The sequence below is a fragment of the Chinchilla lanigera genome, unplaced genomic scaffold (genome assembly GCF_000276665.1).
Source record: "Chinchilla lanigera isolate Chin_1 unplaced genomic scaffold, ChiLan1.0 scaffold00041, whole genome shotgun sequence".
Lineage (NCBI taxonomy): Eukaryota > Metazoa > Chordata > Mammalia > Rodentia > Chinchillidae > Chinchilla > Chinchilla lanigera.
In genome coordinates this window covers 15,536,109-15,551,900 of record NW_004955442.1, presented here as the reverse complement: position 1 = coordinate 15,551,900, position 15,792 = coordinate 15,536,109, and the positions used below count along the sequence as shown (strand labels likewise).

Genomic DNA, 15,792 nt, shown 5'->3' with positions numbered 1-15,792 from the left:
TACATACATGCACACACAATGTGGTTGAACCTTAAAAATATATTAGTGTTTTAAAATATGACTGATTTAAGAAATTACTCTGTAGGCATGGTGGTACATGCCTATAGTAACACTCTGGGAACTTGAGGCAGGAAGGCCAGCCTGGCTAAATCAATTTAGCAAGACCCTTTCTCAAAATAAAGACTGGAGGTGTATTTCAGTGGTAGAGCACTTGCTTAGCATGGCTAAGGCCCTGGGTTCAGCCTCCAGTATTGTAAAACTTTTATTTTTAAATATTGTTAAAAATAAACTGTTTCCAGGTTTTTGTTACCTGTTGGGATGAAACTAGAAAGGTTCTCAGTTGGGCTCTGACATGAAGGTTTGTCTTACTGCAGGACCACGTTCTTTTGTGTGAAGGAGAAGACCCAAAATCAGACCTTAAAGGTGAGCAAACACTCCCCTTCTCCATGGCTTTGCTCCAGAAGAGTTGTTGGTGTGCCTCAAAGAATGGAAGAGAGTATTTATTAGCACCTTCCAAGCCTAATGACCAGAACCAGCCTGGGTACATGCTAAGAGGATTTTATGTTTGAGGGGGAGATGGGTACAGCTGTTGTAAAATCTTAGGTTTTCTTTTCTAGTCATTGCTAATCAGCTTAGATCTAAGACCAAGATATTATCTTAACAGAAGCCTATCTCTGCCCTGAAGGGCAGGAATCCAAAACCCCTAAGAAACTCCTTGCCAAGAGGTAGAGCAGGCTGAACAAAGACCCAGAGAGAAGAGTACAAAGAGAAGAGGAGGCAAGAAGCCTGTTTATGGGGAGGGCCCTAGCCATTGTCTTTCTCAGGAGCAAGTGGTTGGGCCTCAGTCTGGAGCTCAGACCTGGAGTTGCCCCATGGTTCTCTAAGCTGAGGTTCAGATCTTTCCAGTGTAGGCACTGATCTCTGCCTTTGGGACACCATTTCTTTTAGCTGGTTAAAGATATACCTGGAAATGGGTTTGTTTTTCCCACTTGCCTAAAAAAATCTAGATTAATGGTGTCTAGAAACTTGCTAAATCCCCAGATAAGGTGTAGTCTCCTTTCTACAACCAGAAAATTTTGCTTTTTATACTTCAAATAGGAAAAATGGGAATGAAGTATTAAAAATGATAGAAATAACTAACTTACTTAGAAGAAATCAAGGCTCTTTAGCACCTTTTGGTACTGAGCATTGAACCCACCCTTACACTGGGCCACATCCCCAGCCCTTTGTTTTTTGTTTTTTAAATTTTGAAATGGGGCCTCACTAAATTAACATATTGTTCCAGCTGGGCTCGAACTTAGGATCCTCCTGCCTCAATCTCCCAGAGTACTAGGATTATGGAAGTGTGCTACCATGCTTGTCTTCAAGCAGTGTTTGTAGTAGTCAGCCCTAACTGCCCAATTCCAGAACAGTATCTGCACACTAAGTTACCTTGGCGCAGAAGGGAGAACCTGGCCTTGTTTTCTCTCTGTTCCTTGTCACCTTCTGAATTTCTCACTAGCTCCTCTGTGACCCAGATTTCTATTAGCACAGCTTGCCTACAAGGACAGTGGCTGCCTCTAATGGACATTGTGCTGACTTTGTGTCCCACAGTTGCAACAAGCACATCACAACAAGAAGAGCTGGGGACAAAGGGCAGCTTGAGAGAAGTGGACCACACCAAGAAGCCGGAGCCTATGCCTACAGTCGACAACCATGAGCCCAGGCTGGGGCCACGGCCTCGTTCTCATAACAAGGTCCTGAACCCACCTGGAGGCAAATCCAGCATTTCCTTCTACTGAGAGGCTCCTTATAGCCAGACCAGAAACTTGAGATAGGGTATCAGATGTTAACATCTTCTTTAACCCAAAAGAATGGGGTGGGAGGGTTTTTGTGTGTATGAGGCTGGCTGCTCAGTGCTTTCCTGTGCTCCTGAGAGGTGCACTGAGATCCATGCCTTCCTGACTGTTGAGAAACAGTGGGACTCCCTTGGGGTTTACCCATTTGTTGTTGCTGATGGAGCAGAACTCTAGGATGTGTGAGGGCGAGAAGATGGTGCAGGGCAACGGGTGGCTTGTCAGATTTTCCCTGTTCTTGCATCAGTGTTCTGCGGACTGGGCATCTTAAAAGCTTTTGAAAGAAAACCCTGACAGCCTGTCTTATTTCTATGGGACAGAGGAAGTAAGCATGAGCAGAAACACTAAGAAGGCAGTGGGAGTCTGTGCACGCCCTTTAGATCCTAATGCTAGTTACCTGTCACCAGTATGGTTCTCACTTCTGAGATTACTGTTGAACCCCAATGTCTCCTTTTCATTTTATACCCATTGTATTGTCCTGCAGTCTTGGTTGCTGTTCCTCAGCAGCAAACAAAACTGAGCAATTGTCTTTAGTCTGGTTCTTTACAGAAGGTATTTGTGCCCTGATCCTCTGAGTTTCCTGGTTCTTACATCTAATTCCCTGGCCAGCTGTCATGCAGCTGCTTGCCTTTCTCTACAGGGACTTACTGTGGTCCTTGACATGCCAGGTTTGCTTGTGTTCCGTTTTTTTCCTCTCATCAGCCTTAAGACTAGGCCTTTTTCCTCATTGATGATGTAGAGTTTCCTTGCCAAGCCACAGCTCTTCCTACATTTGAGGTCTGCTGGCCTCTACAGGGCTTAAAATCTGCCTTGTTACATCTGAACACTGGGCGCTTATTCGAACTTTTCCTGTGTCTCACTTTGTTCCTGTGTTTGGTTGGAGGAAGACATGCCTGAGAATCTTGCGTTCTTAAGTTGATTTTCTTTCTCTTTTTTTTTTTTGTCTTTTTGAGACAAGGTTTCACTATGCAGTTCAGGATGGCCTTGAGCTCACTTTGTAGCCCAGGCTGGTCTTGAACTTGCAGCATCCTCCTGCCTCGGCCTCCCAAGTGCTGGGATTACAGGCATGTGCCACCATGCCTGGCTCTTGATTTCTTCAATAATATCAAAAAGAGCTGTTTTTTATAAATCAGCATCACATAAATGCCTATAGGCTGCATTTCTGACACCTTCCAGAAAAAAAGTCCCTTGCTTAGGCACACCAAAGAGGAAGAGCTGCTTGAGCCACCTTTAAAAAGCTTTGCAGAATCTCCAGGCCATATTCATAAACATTGCTCCTTTACCAGGATAGTTTGGCGGTAGAGTCAAAACTGTCATTCACTTGTGAAGATACAGAGCTGGCAGAAGTCATGTTGCTTCATTGTCAGGCAGAGGTAACCCTGGAAGGCCTGCATCCTCAGTTCCCTGCTCTAAGATGATAGGAGAGGATCAGATGGTGTAGCTACTGCTCTGAGTGCCTATAAAGTTCACACCAGGTGTTAGAAACCTCATCATTATTAAACTTTGGAAAAGCCACAGCTCTGTACAGTCACACATTGGCCTAGCTGTTTTTAAGTGCCTGCAGTAGCTATATGAAGCTCTACTTCCTGTTCCTGGCACATTGAGGGGTCTCTGTATATGGCTATGTCAACCAAAGAGTTTCCCCCTTCAGTTGCCCTGCAGACTTTAGAACCAAGAGACGCGAATTCCATGTGACATCATAAGAACTCAAATGGGTTGTGGTTCAAAGTCATTTATGAGAACATGATTTGGATTCAGGCATTAGTGCTTTGCCATTTAAAAAAAAGTCCTAAATGATGGTTAGCTTTTTAAGCACACACACACTAACTTGTTTAACTTATAAAGAAGTCTAGTGGTAGAAATGTACATCATCTGTGACTGTATTTTCCTAACAAAAAAATGATCTGTGAATTTCAAATTTGATTACCAAGAAGAAATGTGCCATTAGTGTACTGGCCCCTGTTATCAGTCCATTGCAAGGAAGGCTCCTGTTTCTACCCACTGTCAAGGATTTCTGGGTAGAAATGGGAAAATGCAACTTAAAGCAGTGGCCTCTGGGCAGCAGGGCATTCTGCCTTGCTCCTCTGTCCACCTTGCCTTATCCTCCTCTAAGCTTAGGGCCTGGGCAGTACACTCGGTGCCAGGCGCAAAGGTGGCCCTGCTCAGGTGAGCCCAGCGGTATGTTGTCACCTGGATTAGGAAGATGCTCTCTGCATCAAAGATGTATCCTGTTCTCAGCTTCCAAGCTGCACGGAGAAATTACTAATCTCTGTATTTTTATTAAGCCTTAAAACCTTTAAGTGCATTTGGTGCCAACGTTTTTTCTAGAGCTGTATCAAAGCAAGAAATCTGTCCTCACATCACAATGTAATTTTGATAGGAACCTTTTTTATTTTTACAAGGCAGAATTGGGTATAACAGTTGAATTAAATTTAGTAACCATGAATGAACTCAGTACTTGTCTGTTTTGTGTGCATATGCTGTCCTCGGTGGTTGATTTTACAAACAGAATGCCTGGACTCTGCAACTTCCCTTACAGCTTTTCATTGGTGAAGGACCCCCTTGTCCTGATCCTGCCTTCCCATTTATCTAGTAGATGCAAATCAATTTTCTCAAAGCTTTGGGCAGAATGAGAAGGAGTATGCAAAAAATTATTAATAACTTAATATTCTGTAAGTTAAATGTAATAGTTCTTTTTTCTCACACTACTTGTCCTAAAGAACTTTAGGTCTTTAACCATTTATCAGTCCAGTTATTTAACTATAGGGTGACTAAAAAATGCATATTCTTTGTTAATTTTTATAAGAATATAACAGCAAATATAAAAACAATTTTATCCAGTTTATTCACTGCAAGAATTGACTGGTTGAAATGACAAGAGAAAGCACAGGTTGGATGCCTTTCCTCTATGCACTGGCTATTTTCATATGTCCTAAAATCAGACTTAATCCTTATAAGCACTATGTAGGTTCAAGGGAGATGTAACTCCAGTTGCCTGCCTGAAGAGCCTCCCTGTAGGAGGATCCACATTGTCTTGCCTATTGCATTGGGGCTTCAGTGGAAACCAAGACTTGACAAAGAAAGCCAACATGGGTTACTTGAAACACCATCTTTGTTCTTTGCCATATGATTAAACGTGTAGAGTAAGTTCCAAGACTTGGGTTAGGCATTGAAGATATATTACCTGTTAGTAGCAGCTGCTCAAGCCCTGTGTAAACACTGAAGTCTTACATAGGGGCCCAAGTATTGTTCTGTTGTATTTGTGATATACCTTAGGGAGTGAGACCTTGCAAGCATGCACATACTTCCAGATGTCTGGTTCATTCTTTCTGAACTTTTATTTCCTTGATCCTTGGCATTCTTGGAGAATATTAGTGAAATGTTCCGTTTTACATGTGACCACAAAGTGCTATCTGAAATTTAACTTGGGAAGAAATGAGAGGCACCAGCCCCGTGACTTAAGCAGGCATTAGGGCACACATTTAGGAATTAAAGTAGAACATTTGAAATATATGTGCCAGTTTTACATTTAAGGTCTTCTAGTGAAAAAGTATTCCAAACCTGAAAGCTTCGCTTAGCTATGAGAAGTAAACCAGTTATGCCATTCAATAAGCACCAGTAATTATCCAGCATTGGCATGTTTATAGTTTTAAAAAGTTCATGCCTGAGTCTGGTGGCACTCCCTGTGGTAGGCTGCCCTGTTGTATGCCACTGAGGAGTTTTCAAGGGTTGGATTTCTGGAAACGGCCTAAAGCAGAAACAAAACATCTTTGGAAATACAAGCTTACCGTAACTGACTAGGAATTATACTCTTGCTTTTGTCCTGCTTCATAATTTTGACAGTGTAAAACCAATTGTTGGTAACATTGATTCCCAATACCATTTTATAGAGATAGTCCATGTCCCGTCCCACGTTAAGCCACTTTCCCAATAGGTTGGTAACATGAAGGTACCTTGCTTTGCAGGCTCAGAAATGACTGGGAGGATTAAGTCTCTTGGGATTAAAACCCAGGCAATTTCAAACTGACAATTAAGTCCAGTGACTAGTGGTATAGGTGAACATCTTTACACAGCAAATTAAATATCAGGAGGAAAACGTGAATAATGGTTGGGGCATCAGCTACAGGAGGCTTCATGGGTTTGAGAGAATACTATGAGAAACTGAGCCAACCTGGAAACGTTTCAAATGGGGACAAGCAGGAGTAAGAAACTACTTCTGTTAGCGTCATTCAGTAATGGGGTTTGACGGGAATTCACAATGGCTGCGAGGCCCCCAAATAGTTCAGGGTTCACAGTGTCCCTGGCCAAAAAGCAACTTGTACATTTGGGCAGCAAATTACTGAAAGAAGTCTCAACTAGCGAAGTCTATTGCAGAGTCGGAGAGCGCCTGCGCAAAGCAGGCCTACCAATACGGAGCTGCGTGGGTATCACATAAGGCAAGATCACGTAGGAAACAGGCAAAACGGGCGAAGTGTGGGGGCCAAACGTACAGGAACATCGAAGTATAGTCCTGTGAGCAACTTGAATAAATTACACTGGCCTGAAAAAAAAAAAGCGGACAGGGTGAAAGTAACAAAGTGAGGTGGAGAAGCGCGCTGGGGACCACGCTGGTCCAGGCGATCCCAGTGAAACGTCCGCATATCCACCTTAGGAACTACCGCAGGGTGATAGCCAGGCCTGGAAGAACGCGGCCGGAAGTGTAGCTGCCCCGCTTCCTCTGACATCACCGCGCAGGGCGGGGCGCGATGCGGCTCAATCCCCTCCGCCCGGCTGGCGCGACTTCCGGCGAGCGAGTGACGGGTGCGGCCGAGCAAGCATCTACGGCGGCAGGTGCAGCTGCGGCCTGAGGTGACGCCGGCAGGCCTGAGGCGACAGCATCCTGCGAACCCGGGCAGCCGGAGCGAGCCGCGCTGGCGGCCGCGGTGGCCGCCGCGATGATGGAGATCCAGATGGACGAGAGCGGCGGGGTGGTGGTGTATCAGGATGACTATTGCTCGGGCTCGGTGATGTCGGAGCGCGTGTCGGGCCTGGCGGGCTCTATCTACCGCGAGTTCGAGCGCCTAATCCACTGCTACGATGAGGAGGTGGTAAAGGAGCTCATGCCTCTGGTGGTGAACGTGCTGGAGAACCTGGACTCGGTGCTGAGCGAGAACCAGGAGCACGAGGTGGAGCTGGAGCTGCTGCGCGAGGACAACGAACAGCTGCTCACGCAGTACGAGCGCGAGAAGGCGCTGCGCAAGCAGGCGGAGGAGGTGCGCGGGCCTGGGCTGGGGAACAAACCCGGGGCTGCCCCCTCCTCGCGTGCCCGGGACCTTGGTCGTGCGCCCGCCCTCTCGAAGTTTGATATTCTGTAGGTCGGAGAGCGAGTTGCCCTAGATGATCTCCAAGCCCAGAAATTCAGTTTTTCTGTCAGTGAGCGATGCTCTTCTTTACGATAGGAAGCATCTTCATAAATGAGATTAAATTCCTTTTCAGTGAAGTTGCCCTGAACACAAGCTTAGAGTCTTTGGTATTGAAATTAAAAATTGTTTTGGTGTTTGGCTCTTTCTTAAACTACCGTAGTTGGTGCCCTCGTTTGGTTGAACGTGTGTTTATCTTGAATCATTCCTGCTTACTGTGGTTTGCTTTTGGCTCTTGCGCCTGTGCAGAGGCTGGGTCTATTGAGTTATCTGAGAATTGGGGTGAGGTGAACCTGACCTTTGGGGCAGAAGCCCTGATGGAGTCAGTACAGTGTTGGATGGTAAGCCCTGGGCATCGCTGCTGCAGGTTCGGTGGGCTTAGACCCCACTAGACAGGCTCCATCCTCTCAACGTAAAGAGGCTCAAGAGCTCCCAGAATTTGAGACTTCAGAGTGACTAGAGGCATTTCAGTGGAGAGGAAACTGGATCTGAGGTGTGGAAGGGTTGGACCAAGATCATATACTCCAAAAGCACCAGGCCAGGATGCAGAGCAGACCTTTCTGCTTGTCTTGGGCACTTCCCTCCTGGTCAGGCTGCTGCAGGGAGTTACGGCACTGCTTCCCAGAAGTCAAGTGCCGGGGCTCCCACTGGCCAGTCATGCAGCTGTGACTGCCTGCCTTGTGCTGGGTACCACCCTCTGCTGCTCTGACCACTTACTGTCTGAGGCCTCTTGGGGGCCTTATAATGCCTGAGAGAGGTTTCAGGTTGATTTCCTTTCTTTTGCATGTATGCCTGTGGTCATAATAGTAGATAAGGAGGAACTGAAAGGAGAAAATCAAGATGGACAGCTTTAAGGCTGAGTTGTAACCTTGTAGTTCTACCTCCATTAAATATCGTTGCCTTCCTACTTACTTCAGGCAGGACTAGGAATGGTGGTGGTGTATTGTGGTCTGCAAAAGATTGTAGCTGGGCGTGGTGGTACATGCCTGTAATCCCAGCACTCAGGAGGCTGAGGCAGGAGGATCACTTCGAGTTTGAGGCCAGCCTGGGCTACATAGTGAGTTTGAGGCCAGCCTGAACTACTTAATGAGACCCTGTCTCAAAAAACCAAAACAAAACAAAAAAAGAAGATCGTTGCAGTGTCAAGACTCACCATTGCCCCAGGTCTCAGAGGAGTACAGAGAGCTTTGTGAGCACAGTAAGAAACATGTTGGGCTGATCAGTAGAAGCTGAGGTTAAATGCTAATAGTATACCCTTGGAAAGACCTCAGGTGATGTTACAACTAAAGAAAAGGGCTAAATACTGTAAATATTGGCTATTCTAACTCCATTATGGAATCAAGTGGACATTTCACTTTCAGTTTTGTGGAAGCACTGTAGAGTAGCTTCTTTTTCTAGGCAGAGACTCATCATCACAGATGTGTGTGATGCATGTGGACATCACAGGCTGCAGGCGTGTGGTGGTGCAGAGCATCTGGGTTGAGCTGTCAAAACGGCCCAGCCATTCTGCTTGATTAGGCTTAGTCAGACATGGGTAACCTGAGCCGCCTGCAGCCTTCTGAGCAGGCAGAATCTGCAGAGCTTTTATGGTTTGTTTTTGTTTCTAGCCTTGAACAGAGCAAAATCTCTATCTTCTCTTTATCCTGTGCCCAGTAATAACCCCAATGAAAGAGATTCCTGGGGTGTGAAACTGGGTGGCTAGTACTTTGGGACTGGAATCTGCAGACACCAGCTTGAACACTAGCCCTGTCTTCAGGAGCTGCACTCATCTTTCCCCAGCCTCTAGGTCACAGTGACCACATTTGTGAAGTGAATGGATTACCAGCTGAGGCAGATCGGTTCCATCTTAAGTGCCGAGAGCCATAGTTGGCAGTTGGTTGCCTGGAAAATTGGGGCAAGGTAGATTTGGCTACTAGGGCAGAATCCCTGGTGGAATCAGGGTAGACTAGGATGACAAACCCTGGGCATCCCTGCCTGCAGGTTTAGTGGTTTCTGATTGATCATGTTTGATATAAAGTGTTTTAAATCCCTCAGTTCTTTCCATTGGAAGAGAAGAGGATTGGAAAGGGGCAGCTGGCTGGCTGTCCTGGGACCTCATGTGGTCTCCAGGGAAGCCAAGTAGAATGGCTGCATGTGTTGTGCTTGTCTAGGCAGCAGAGCCCTTTTCCTTGTAGTAATGAGCATGTAGCTTAAAAGAAGAAAAATAGTATTTGAGAGATGACAAGTAGCAGCGGTCATTATTTGCCTTAAAATCTCCTAAACCCCAAAGAAGCCCCTAGTAGCATCCCTCAGCTTATCTCAAGCAACGTAGGTAGGTATTCTGTCCCCAGGATGTGTATGTGGATATTTGCTGATGATTCAGCATTTGACGCTACTTAAGGAAAGCATCCAAATGGAGGAGAGTTTGATCCAAGACTTATTTTTTTCCTGTTTGGACAAAAGTAACTATAGAAGAATATTTGAACAGGGTTAAGCTGGAAGCAAAAAGAAACAGTACCTAAATACTGTAATCCTACTCTGTAGAAGTGATCTTTCATAAACGAATTACTCACAGATCAGAAGTTTTTGCTCTTGTTTCTTATATTACAAATAGTAAGTTCACCACTGCTTAGAGCCTAAAGTTTCTTCGGCTGCCTTGTAATATGAAGAGTAAGTTGTTTGTTGTTTGTTTTCCTGGCATACTAGGGAAGAAACCCAGGGCCTTGTCCATGCTAGCCAAGCATTCTACCACTGACCTACCTTCAGCCCATAATGAACAGTTTTGTTTTGTTTGGTTTGGTTTGGTCTGATTTGGTTTGGTTTTGTTTGGTTTTGGTTTTGGTTTGGTTTTTTTCCGGTACCAGGAATTGAACTCACGACCTTGCGCTTGCCAGGCAGGCGCTGTGCCTCTGAGCTAAATCCCCAGCCCCGAATGAACAGTTTTTAAACATTAATTTTTTCCAGATGAAGTTGCTAAGATGTAGCCAGAGCTGCCTTTCCTCATTGCCTACAAAAGTTGTTTCAGTGTAGCAGTATCAGTCACTAGCATTTTTCTCCCAGTGCTGGGAACTGAACACAGGACCTTGTGCATGCAATGAGCTATATCCCTAGTCTCAAACAGTCACTATTAAAAATGGAAGCAAGTAAGTTCAGACATCATGAGCAAAAGGAGGTGCTTCTCAGCCAGAAAAAATATGGGGGAGATCAGTTGCGGCCCAGATAGATGGTGGAACTGAGAACTGATGAAAGTCAGTTCCTCCACAATCAGGATTTCTAAATTAAATATCTTTTTTTTAAAGTTTTTAAAAACTATGTGTTTTGGGACCAGGGATTTAGTTCACTGGTGTAACGCCTGCCTGGCAAGCATGAGAACTTGAGTTCGAGTTCCGGTACCTGCGCCCCCCAAAAAACTGCAAACAAATAGGGTGGTATTTGTTTGCAGGGCTGGGGATAGAGCCCAGGGTTTTCTTTGCACATGCTAATCACATACTCTGCCATTGAGCTATCCCTCTAAATTTTCTCTTTTAAAATAATATATAGAAATAAAATAAAATAATATACAGAGAAGTTGCTTAAGTAGTACTCTTCACTTGGATTCCTAAATGTGCATCTTTCTGTGTTGCTTTTCTTACTCTGCTAAGGCCTCAGGGATCCTGAATGTCCCTATAGTCTCCAGTATTCTGGAATGGGTCCTCATTCTCTCCTCTTCTTGACCTTGCATTGTGACAGCTGAGGTCAGTCCTTCCCCAGGATGTGCCCTAATCTGGCATTTGTGTAACCTGGTGATAAGATTTCTGCTCCACAGGAAGACCCACAGCTGCTCACTGAGCCTGTGACATCCTGACAATGTGCAAGACATAGGATGTCTCCTTTCCATCAAGTTCCCATGTGCTCTTAGGGTAGGAAGAGACCTGATCTTCACTTCCTCTCCCATATGTGCTGGTCCCACTGTCCGGACCCCTTTAGGGGCTTTAGCCATCTGGTCCCTGTACTCAGACTCCCTAATATGACTGTATGCTGAAGAGAGTGTGAATGGCCCTCATTATTCCCTGGCTGTCCCTCCTCATGTAGGCTTCCCCAAGTTAAACTACAAAGGGACCGTTCATCTGATTAGTCTAGCCCCAGGACTGTTCTCTTGTTCCTTGCTACACACATAGAGAAACTGTCCACATTCCTGCCTCTGTGCACATCTCATTGCACAGATACTTTACTTCCTAAAGGTTAGGGATGATCTTTTTGGAGAAGTTCTTGTGTCCAGCCTATTTTCTCTGGTGGTGGACATTCCCTATTTTGTGTTGTTCAATTCAGTAGTCATTGCCACTGGGAACCTTTAAGTATGTACAGGTGTGACTCATGGAACTGAAGAACTGGGTTTTCAATTGTTATTCTTTATTCTTTATTTATTTATTTATTTATGTTTAGTTTTTTTTTTTAGTTTTTCTCCGGTACCGGGAACCGAACTCACGACCTTGCGCTTGCCAGGCAGGCGCTTTTGCCGCTGAGCTAAATCCCCAGCCCCCTATTCTTTATTTTTTTTCCCCTCAGTGTTGGGCATAGAACCCAGGGCCTTATGTACATACGGCAAACATTCTGCCTTGTTTTTCCTTTTAATTAATTTGTGTTGAAACAGCTGCATGAAGTTAGGGTCACAGTACTAGACAGTGCATCTGTGGACTTCATATAAGGGCCAGTGATGAATTTCTAAGTTAGTATTAGGCAAGAAAGGAGATGCTTAAATGGTAGGTTTGGAGTTTTTTCACGGAATGTGTTCCAGAAAGAGAGAAGATCCCAAAGCAATGGGTTTCTGATACAGGAAATCAAGCAGAAGAGAGTAGTATGAGATGGGAAAGGAGGTGCTAGCTGTCTAGGAAACAGCAGGAAGGTGATGAAATTCTCACAGGGCTGAAAAAAGGTCTGCTGGGAAATCCCTGGCACCTAGAAGTAATCTGTGCTGATGGGCACAGGATTGACTCTTTCAGCCTGGGTTGCATCTTTTATTCTTTCTTTTTTGGGGGACTGATAATTTTATTGAGGTATCATTGACGTATGCTATACTAAACTACACATGTTTAGTGTACAGTTTAATGTAAAACCCTGAAACCATCTCCCACTGTGAGGGCAGTGAAGGTGCCCTTCAGCCTGGAGTTCTCTTTTGTAATTTCATCCTCTACCACTCTGCCTCCTCCATCCCCAAGTGACCACTGATCTGCTTTCTCCTACTGAGGGTTAATTTGCATTTTCTAGAATTTCATGTGGATGAAATTGTGCAGTATGTACACTTTTTTTGTCCAGTTTCTTTCGTTTGACTTCTTGACTTTGAGATTCATCCAGATTATTGGGTGCATCTTCCTTCCTTACTGAGCAGGATCCCATTGTGTATTTGTTCATGTCTTGTTGATGGAGCTAATGGGCTCTACTTTTATATGATCATGATACATATATCAGTTGCTTCTTTATAGGATCTTGGGACAGCCACCACACAGGAGCAGGCTTGTTAGCACCAACAAACACAGGTCTGCTGGAGGAAGTCAGAAAACTGAGAAGCTGGAGTCTGTTTCTGACTTGATTTGAAATTGGCCCTATCTTAAAGACATATCACAGTCACTATGGGGAGGTCTCACCCTTTGGAACTGCAGTGTTTGTGGAGACATTTGGAGCTCAGGTGTCCATTGATCAGTTGTGGGCAAGAGATTTGGAGGGTGGCCAGTAAATGTGACAGGGCCCCTCTCCCCAAGGATATACCTTCATTTGGTGGCATTGGGAAGTTTCTATTCCTGTTATGAACAGCAATAGATTCAGCCTGTTATCAGAGTGTTCGGGATACCCCTGGTCCCCAGGGCTCTATGAATTTAAGGGTGGTTACTTCAATCACTGGGAGTTAGCTTTGGAAGGAGTGCGTTTCTGCTGGGCTCAGAATCCTGCACCCAGCACCCAGATTTTTGCCTCTCTGCCTACTCAAAACAAAAGACAAAACAAAACAAAACAAAAGGCAGTATTTTGGAAATTCTCCCAAATAATGCAAAAGAACAAGATCTTTGATTCCTATTGGCATTCATTTCTAATAAACCAGCTGGCACTGAATGAGTTCCCTTGTTATCCTGGCCTAAAGGACATATAAGAGGGAAGGATTCAATCTAAAATGTTAATTTACTTTCTCACTAAAATGTGTTTGGGTTACAGAAATGTAATGAGTATATTCTAAGAGAGTTTGCCAGATCATCACTTTACATCCTGGGACTTTTTTTTTTTTTAATTGCTAAATTGTCCAGGCTAGGCTCAAATTTGCAACCCTTCTACCTCAGCCTCCCAGAGTACTGGGATAACAAACCTGTACCACCAGGGCAGGCACACTTGTCATCTTGATTTTACTTTGACACAAAAAGTCAATTGACTTCTTTGCTTTGCCTTTTTACATATAAAATGAGAAAAATGATCTTGTTCCATGGAATACTAAGAAAAACCTACTCAGCTTCAAGAAGAGTCTGTGCTATCAGGTTATTTTAATATATATGTTGAAAATTACCAAACAGCAGATTTTAAAAACAAAAGCTGAATTTAATTTTAAAATGATACTTCATTAATGGGAGAGTGGGGAGTTCATCTTTGAAACATATCTTAAAGGGAATTAGAGGATATTTGTACTTAGAAATGAAAACCAGCCCCTTCATATCTAGATTGTAGGAGTAAAATGCCCAATGTATTTTCCTTCATCACACAAGTGGTAGTCATTGCTCTGTGAGGTGCTCAAAAGATTTGGCATGCGAGTGGCCTTATCCATCTGGTTTATCACATGCCATGTGACATCTTATTAGACTTGTTTAGATAGATGTTAATTTCAGTTACAGTAGATTCCAACCCATGGAACATACAATGAATATGTGCACAAAGAATTTTGTCTTGACCTAAAAACTCTAGAGTGGTTTTTACTGCATTATCTTTAGTTTGGAAATCTTTCAGCTATCTCTCATACATTGAATGCAGGTGGATACCACTCCTTTGATACTGGGGATTTACCCAAGGCCTTCGCACTAAACTACATCCCCAGCCCTTTTTCATTTTGAGGCAGGATCTCTTTAAGTCACCAAGATGCCCAGGCTGGGCTTGAACTTGTAGTCCTCCTTCCTTGGCCTCCCAGAGTGTTAGGATTGCAGGTGTGCACTAACCACCCCCAGCTAAAATACAAGTGGTGTGATGAAACATAGATGGGAAAAATTCTAGTGAATGACACAGTCACCAAAACCCTGTTTTTTGTATGAAACCTTGGTAGTATAGTTCAAAAGAGGACAGTTAGTGGCTTAAAGAAGGAAAAATTGCCCTTCTTCCAGCCCCAAGTGCCCATCACATACTCCCCTCTTGCTCAGGACGAGTTTTCTCTTCACCATGAATTTCACTGAGGAAGAGGACTGAGGTTCTTCCCCATCCCAAGGATTAGGGCCTGTTGCTGTCCAACAGGCAGATACATGGTCCTTACGTGAGCAATTCAAGGTGATTCCCAAGTCCATCTGAAATAATCAAGGTGATATTGAAAAGGAGGATTTGATAGGGAAAGCATCCATCAGGTACTGAAACATACTGTAACTATAGTGCCCAAAAACCCTTTCTTTGAGTGCTGGACATATAGCTCAGTATAGAGTGCTTATCTGGTATGTGTGAGGTGTCATGCTTAAGCTGCAGCCCAAAAAAAGAAAAAAAAAAAAAAAAAACAACATAAGGCAATTCTTGGAAAAGAATACAATAAAATGATAAATGATTATGTATATTTTAAATAAATAAACTTTTCCAGAAAAACCAGTCTTAGGTATATGGGACACCTATAATCCCAGCACACCAGGACAGTGAGATAAGATCTCACGTTCAGTGTGAAGGCCCTGAGATTAGTCCCCAGTAACACAATCAAAACCCTAAAAACTTCTGTTGGTCTAGTTCAGAGAACAGTGAAATGTGTAGTAAAATTTAGCACATGAAAAGGACAATATTTTAGAGCTATAAGGTTTGTTTATGGGAGTTTGGTATTTGTCTTTTTGACATAGGGTTTCACTATGTAATTCAGGCTGGCCTCGAACTTGAAGCAGTCCTCCTGCTCAGTATCCCAAGTGCTGGGATTACAGGCCACCACGCCTGGCCTGTTTAATTCTTGGTTTTTGGTTCTTGGTGCTGGATACTGAACCCAGGGCTGTATGCATGCTAGACAAACACTCTACTACTGAGTTATACTTCCAGTCTGAAAGAATCAATTATTAAGTAAATGGAACTGAAACTGCTTCACATACAAGGTCCACCTTGGGAAAAACACTTGGCCAGTGTAAGACAAGGTCTCAATTAGTCCTTAAAAGTCAGTAAGAAATATATGTCCAGAATGGTTGGTTACCAAAGAAGTAGTATATATGATCAATAAGTTTATGAAAAAGTGTTTGGTATCACTAATAATGAAGGAACTGAAATTGTAAACAGTGACCCATGTGATCTTCCACCTATCTTTTTTTTTTTTTTTTTTGTCTTTTTTGAGACAGGGTCTTGCTGTGCAGTTCAGGCTGGCCTTGAGCTCACTTTGTAGCCCAGGCTGGGCTCGAACTCACAAC

General features: G+C 44.0%; 2 protein-coding genes across 16 annotated transcripts in view; both read left to right on the top strand.

Annotated features, from left to right (window-relative positions):
* The window catches only part of Hn1l (hematological and neurological expressed 1-like), a 13,805-nt gene extending 11,127 nt beyond the window's left edge, over window positions 1-2,678 (top strand). For both annotated transcript variants that reach the window (XM_005391540.2, XM_005391541.2), the window contains exons 4-5: window positions 375-423; window positions 1,594-2,678. In XM_005391540.2, the coding sequence (XP_005391597.1) occupies window positions 375-423; window positions 1,594-1,781 (237 nt within the window). In that variant the 3' untranslated portion in view covers window positions 1,782-2,678. The remainder of the gene's footprint in view (window positions 1-374; window positions 424-1,593) is intronic.
* A 3,924-nt stretch (window positions 2,679-6,602) lies between these two features.
* Window positions 6,603-15,792, top strand: part of Mapk8ip3 (mitogen-activated protein kinase 8 interacting protein 3) — a 46,390-nt gene continuing 37,200 nt past the window's right edge. For all 14 annotated transcript variants that reach the window (XM_005391537.2, XM_005391531.2, XM_005391529.2 and 11 more), the window contains exon 1: window positions 6,603-7,087. In XM_005391537.2, the coding sequence (XP_005391594.1) occupies window positions 6,770-7,087 (318 nt within the window). In that variant the 5' untranslated portion in view covers window positions 6,603-6,769. The remainder of the gene's footprint in view (window positions 7,088-15,792) is intronic.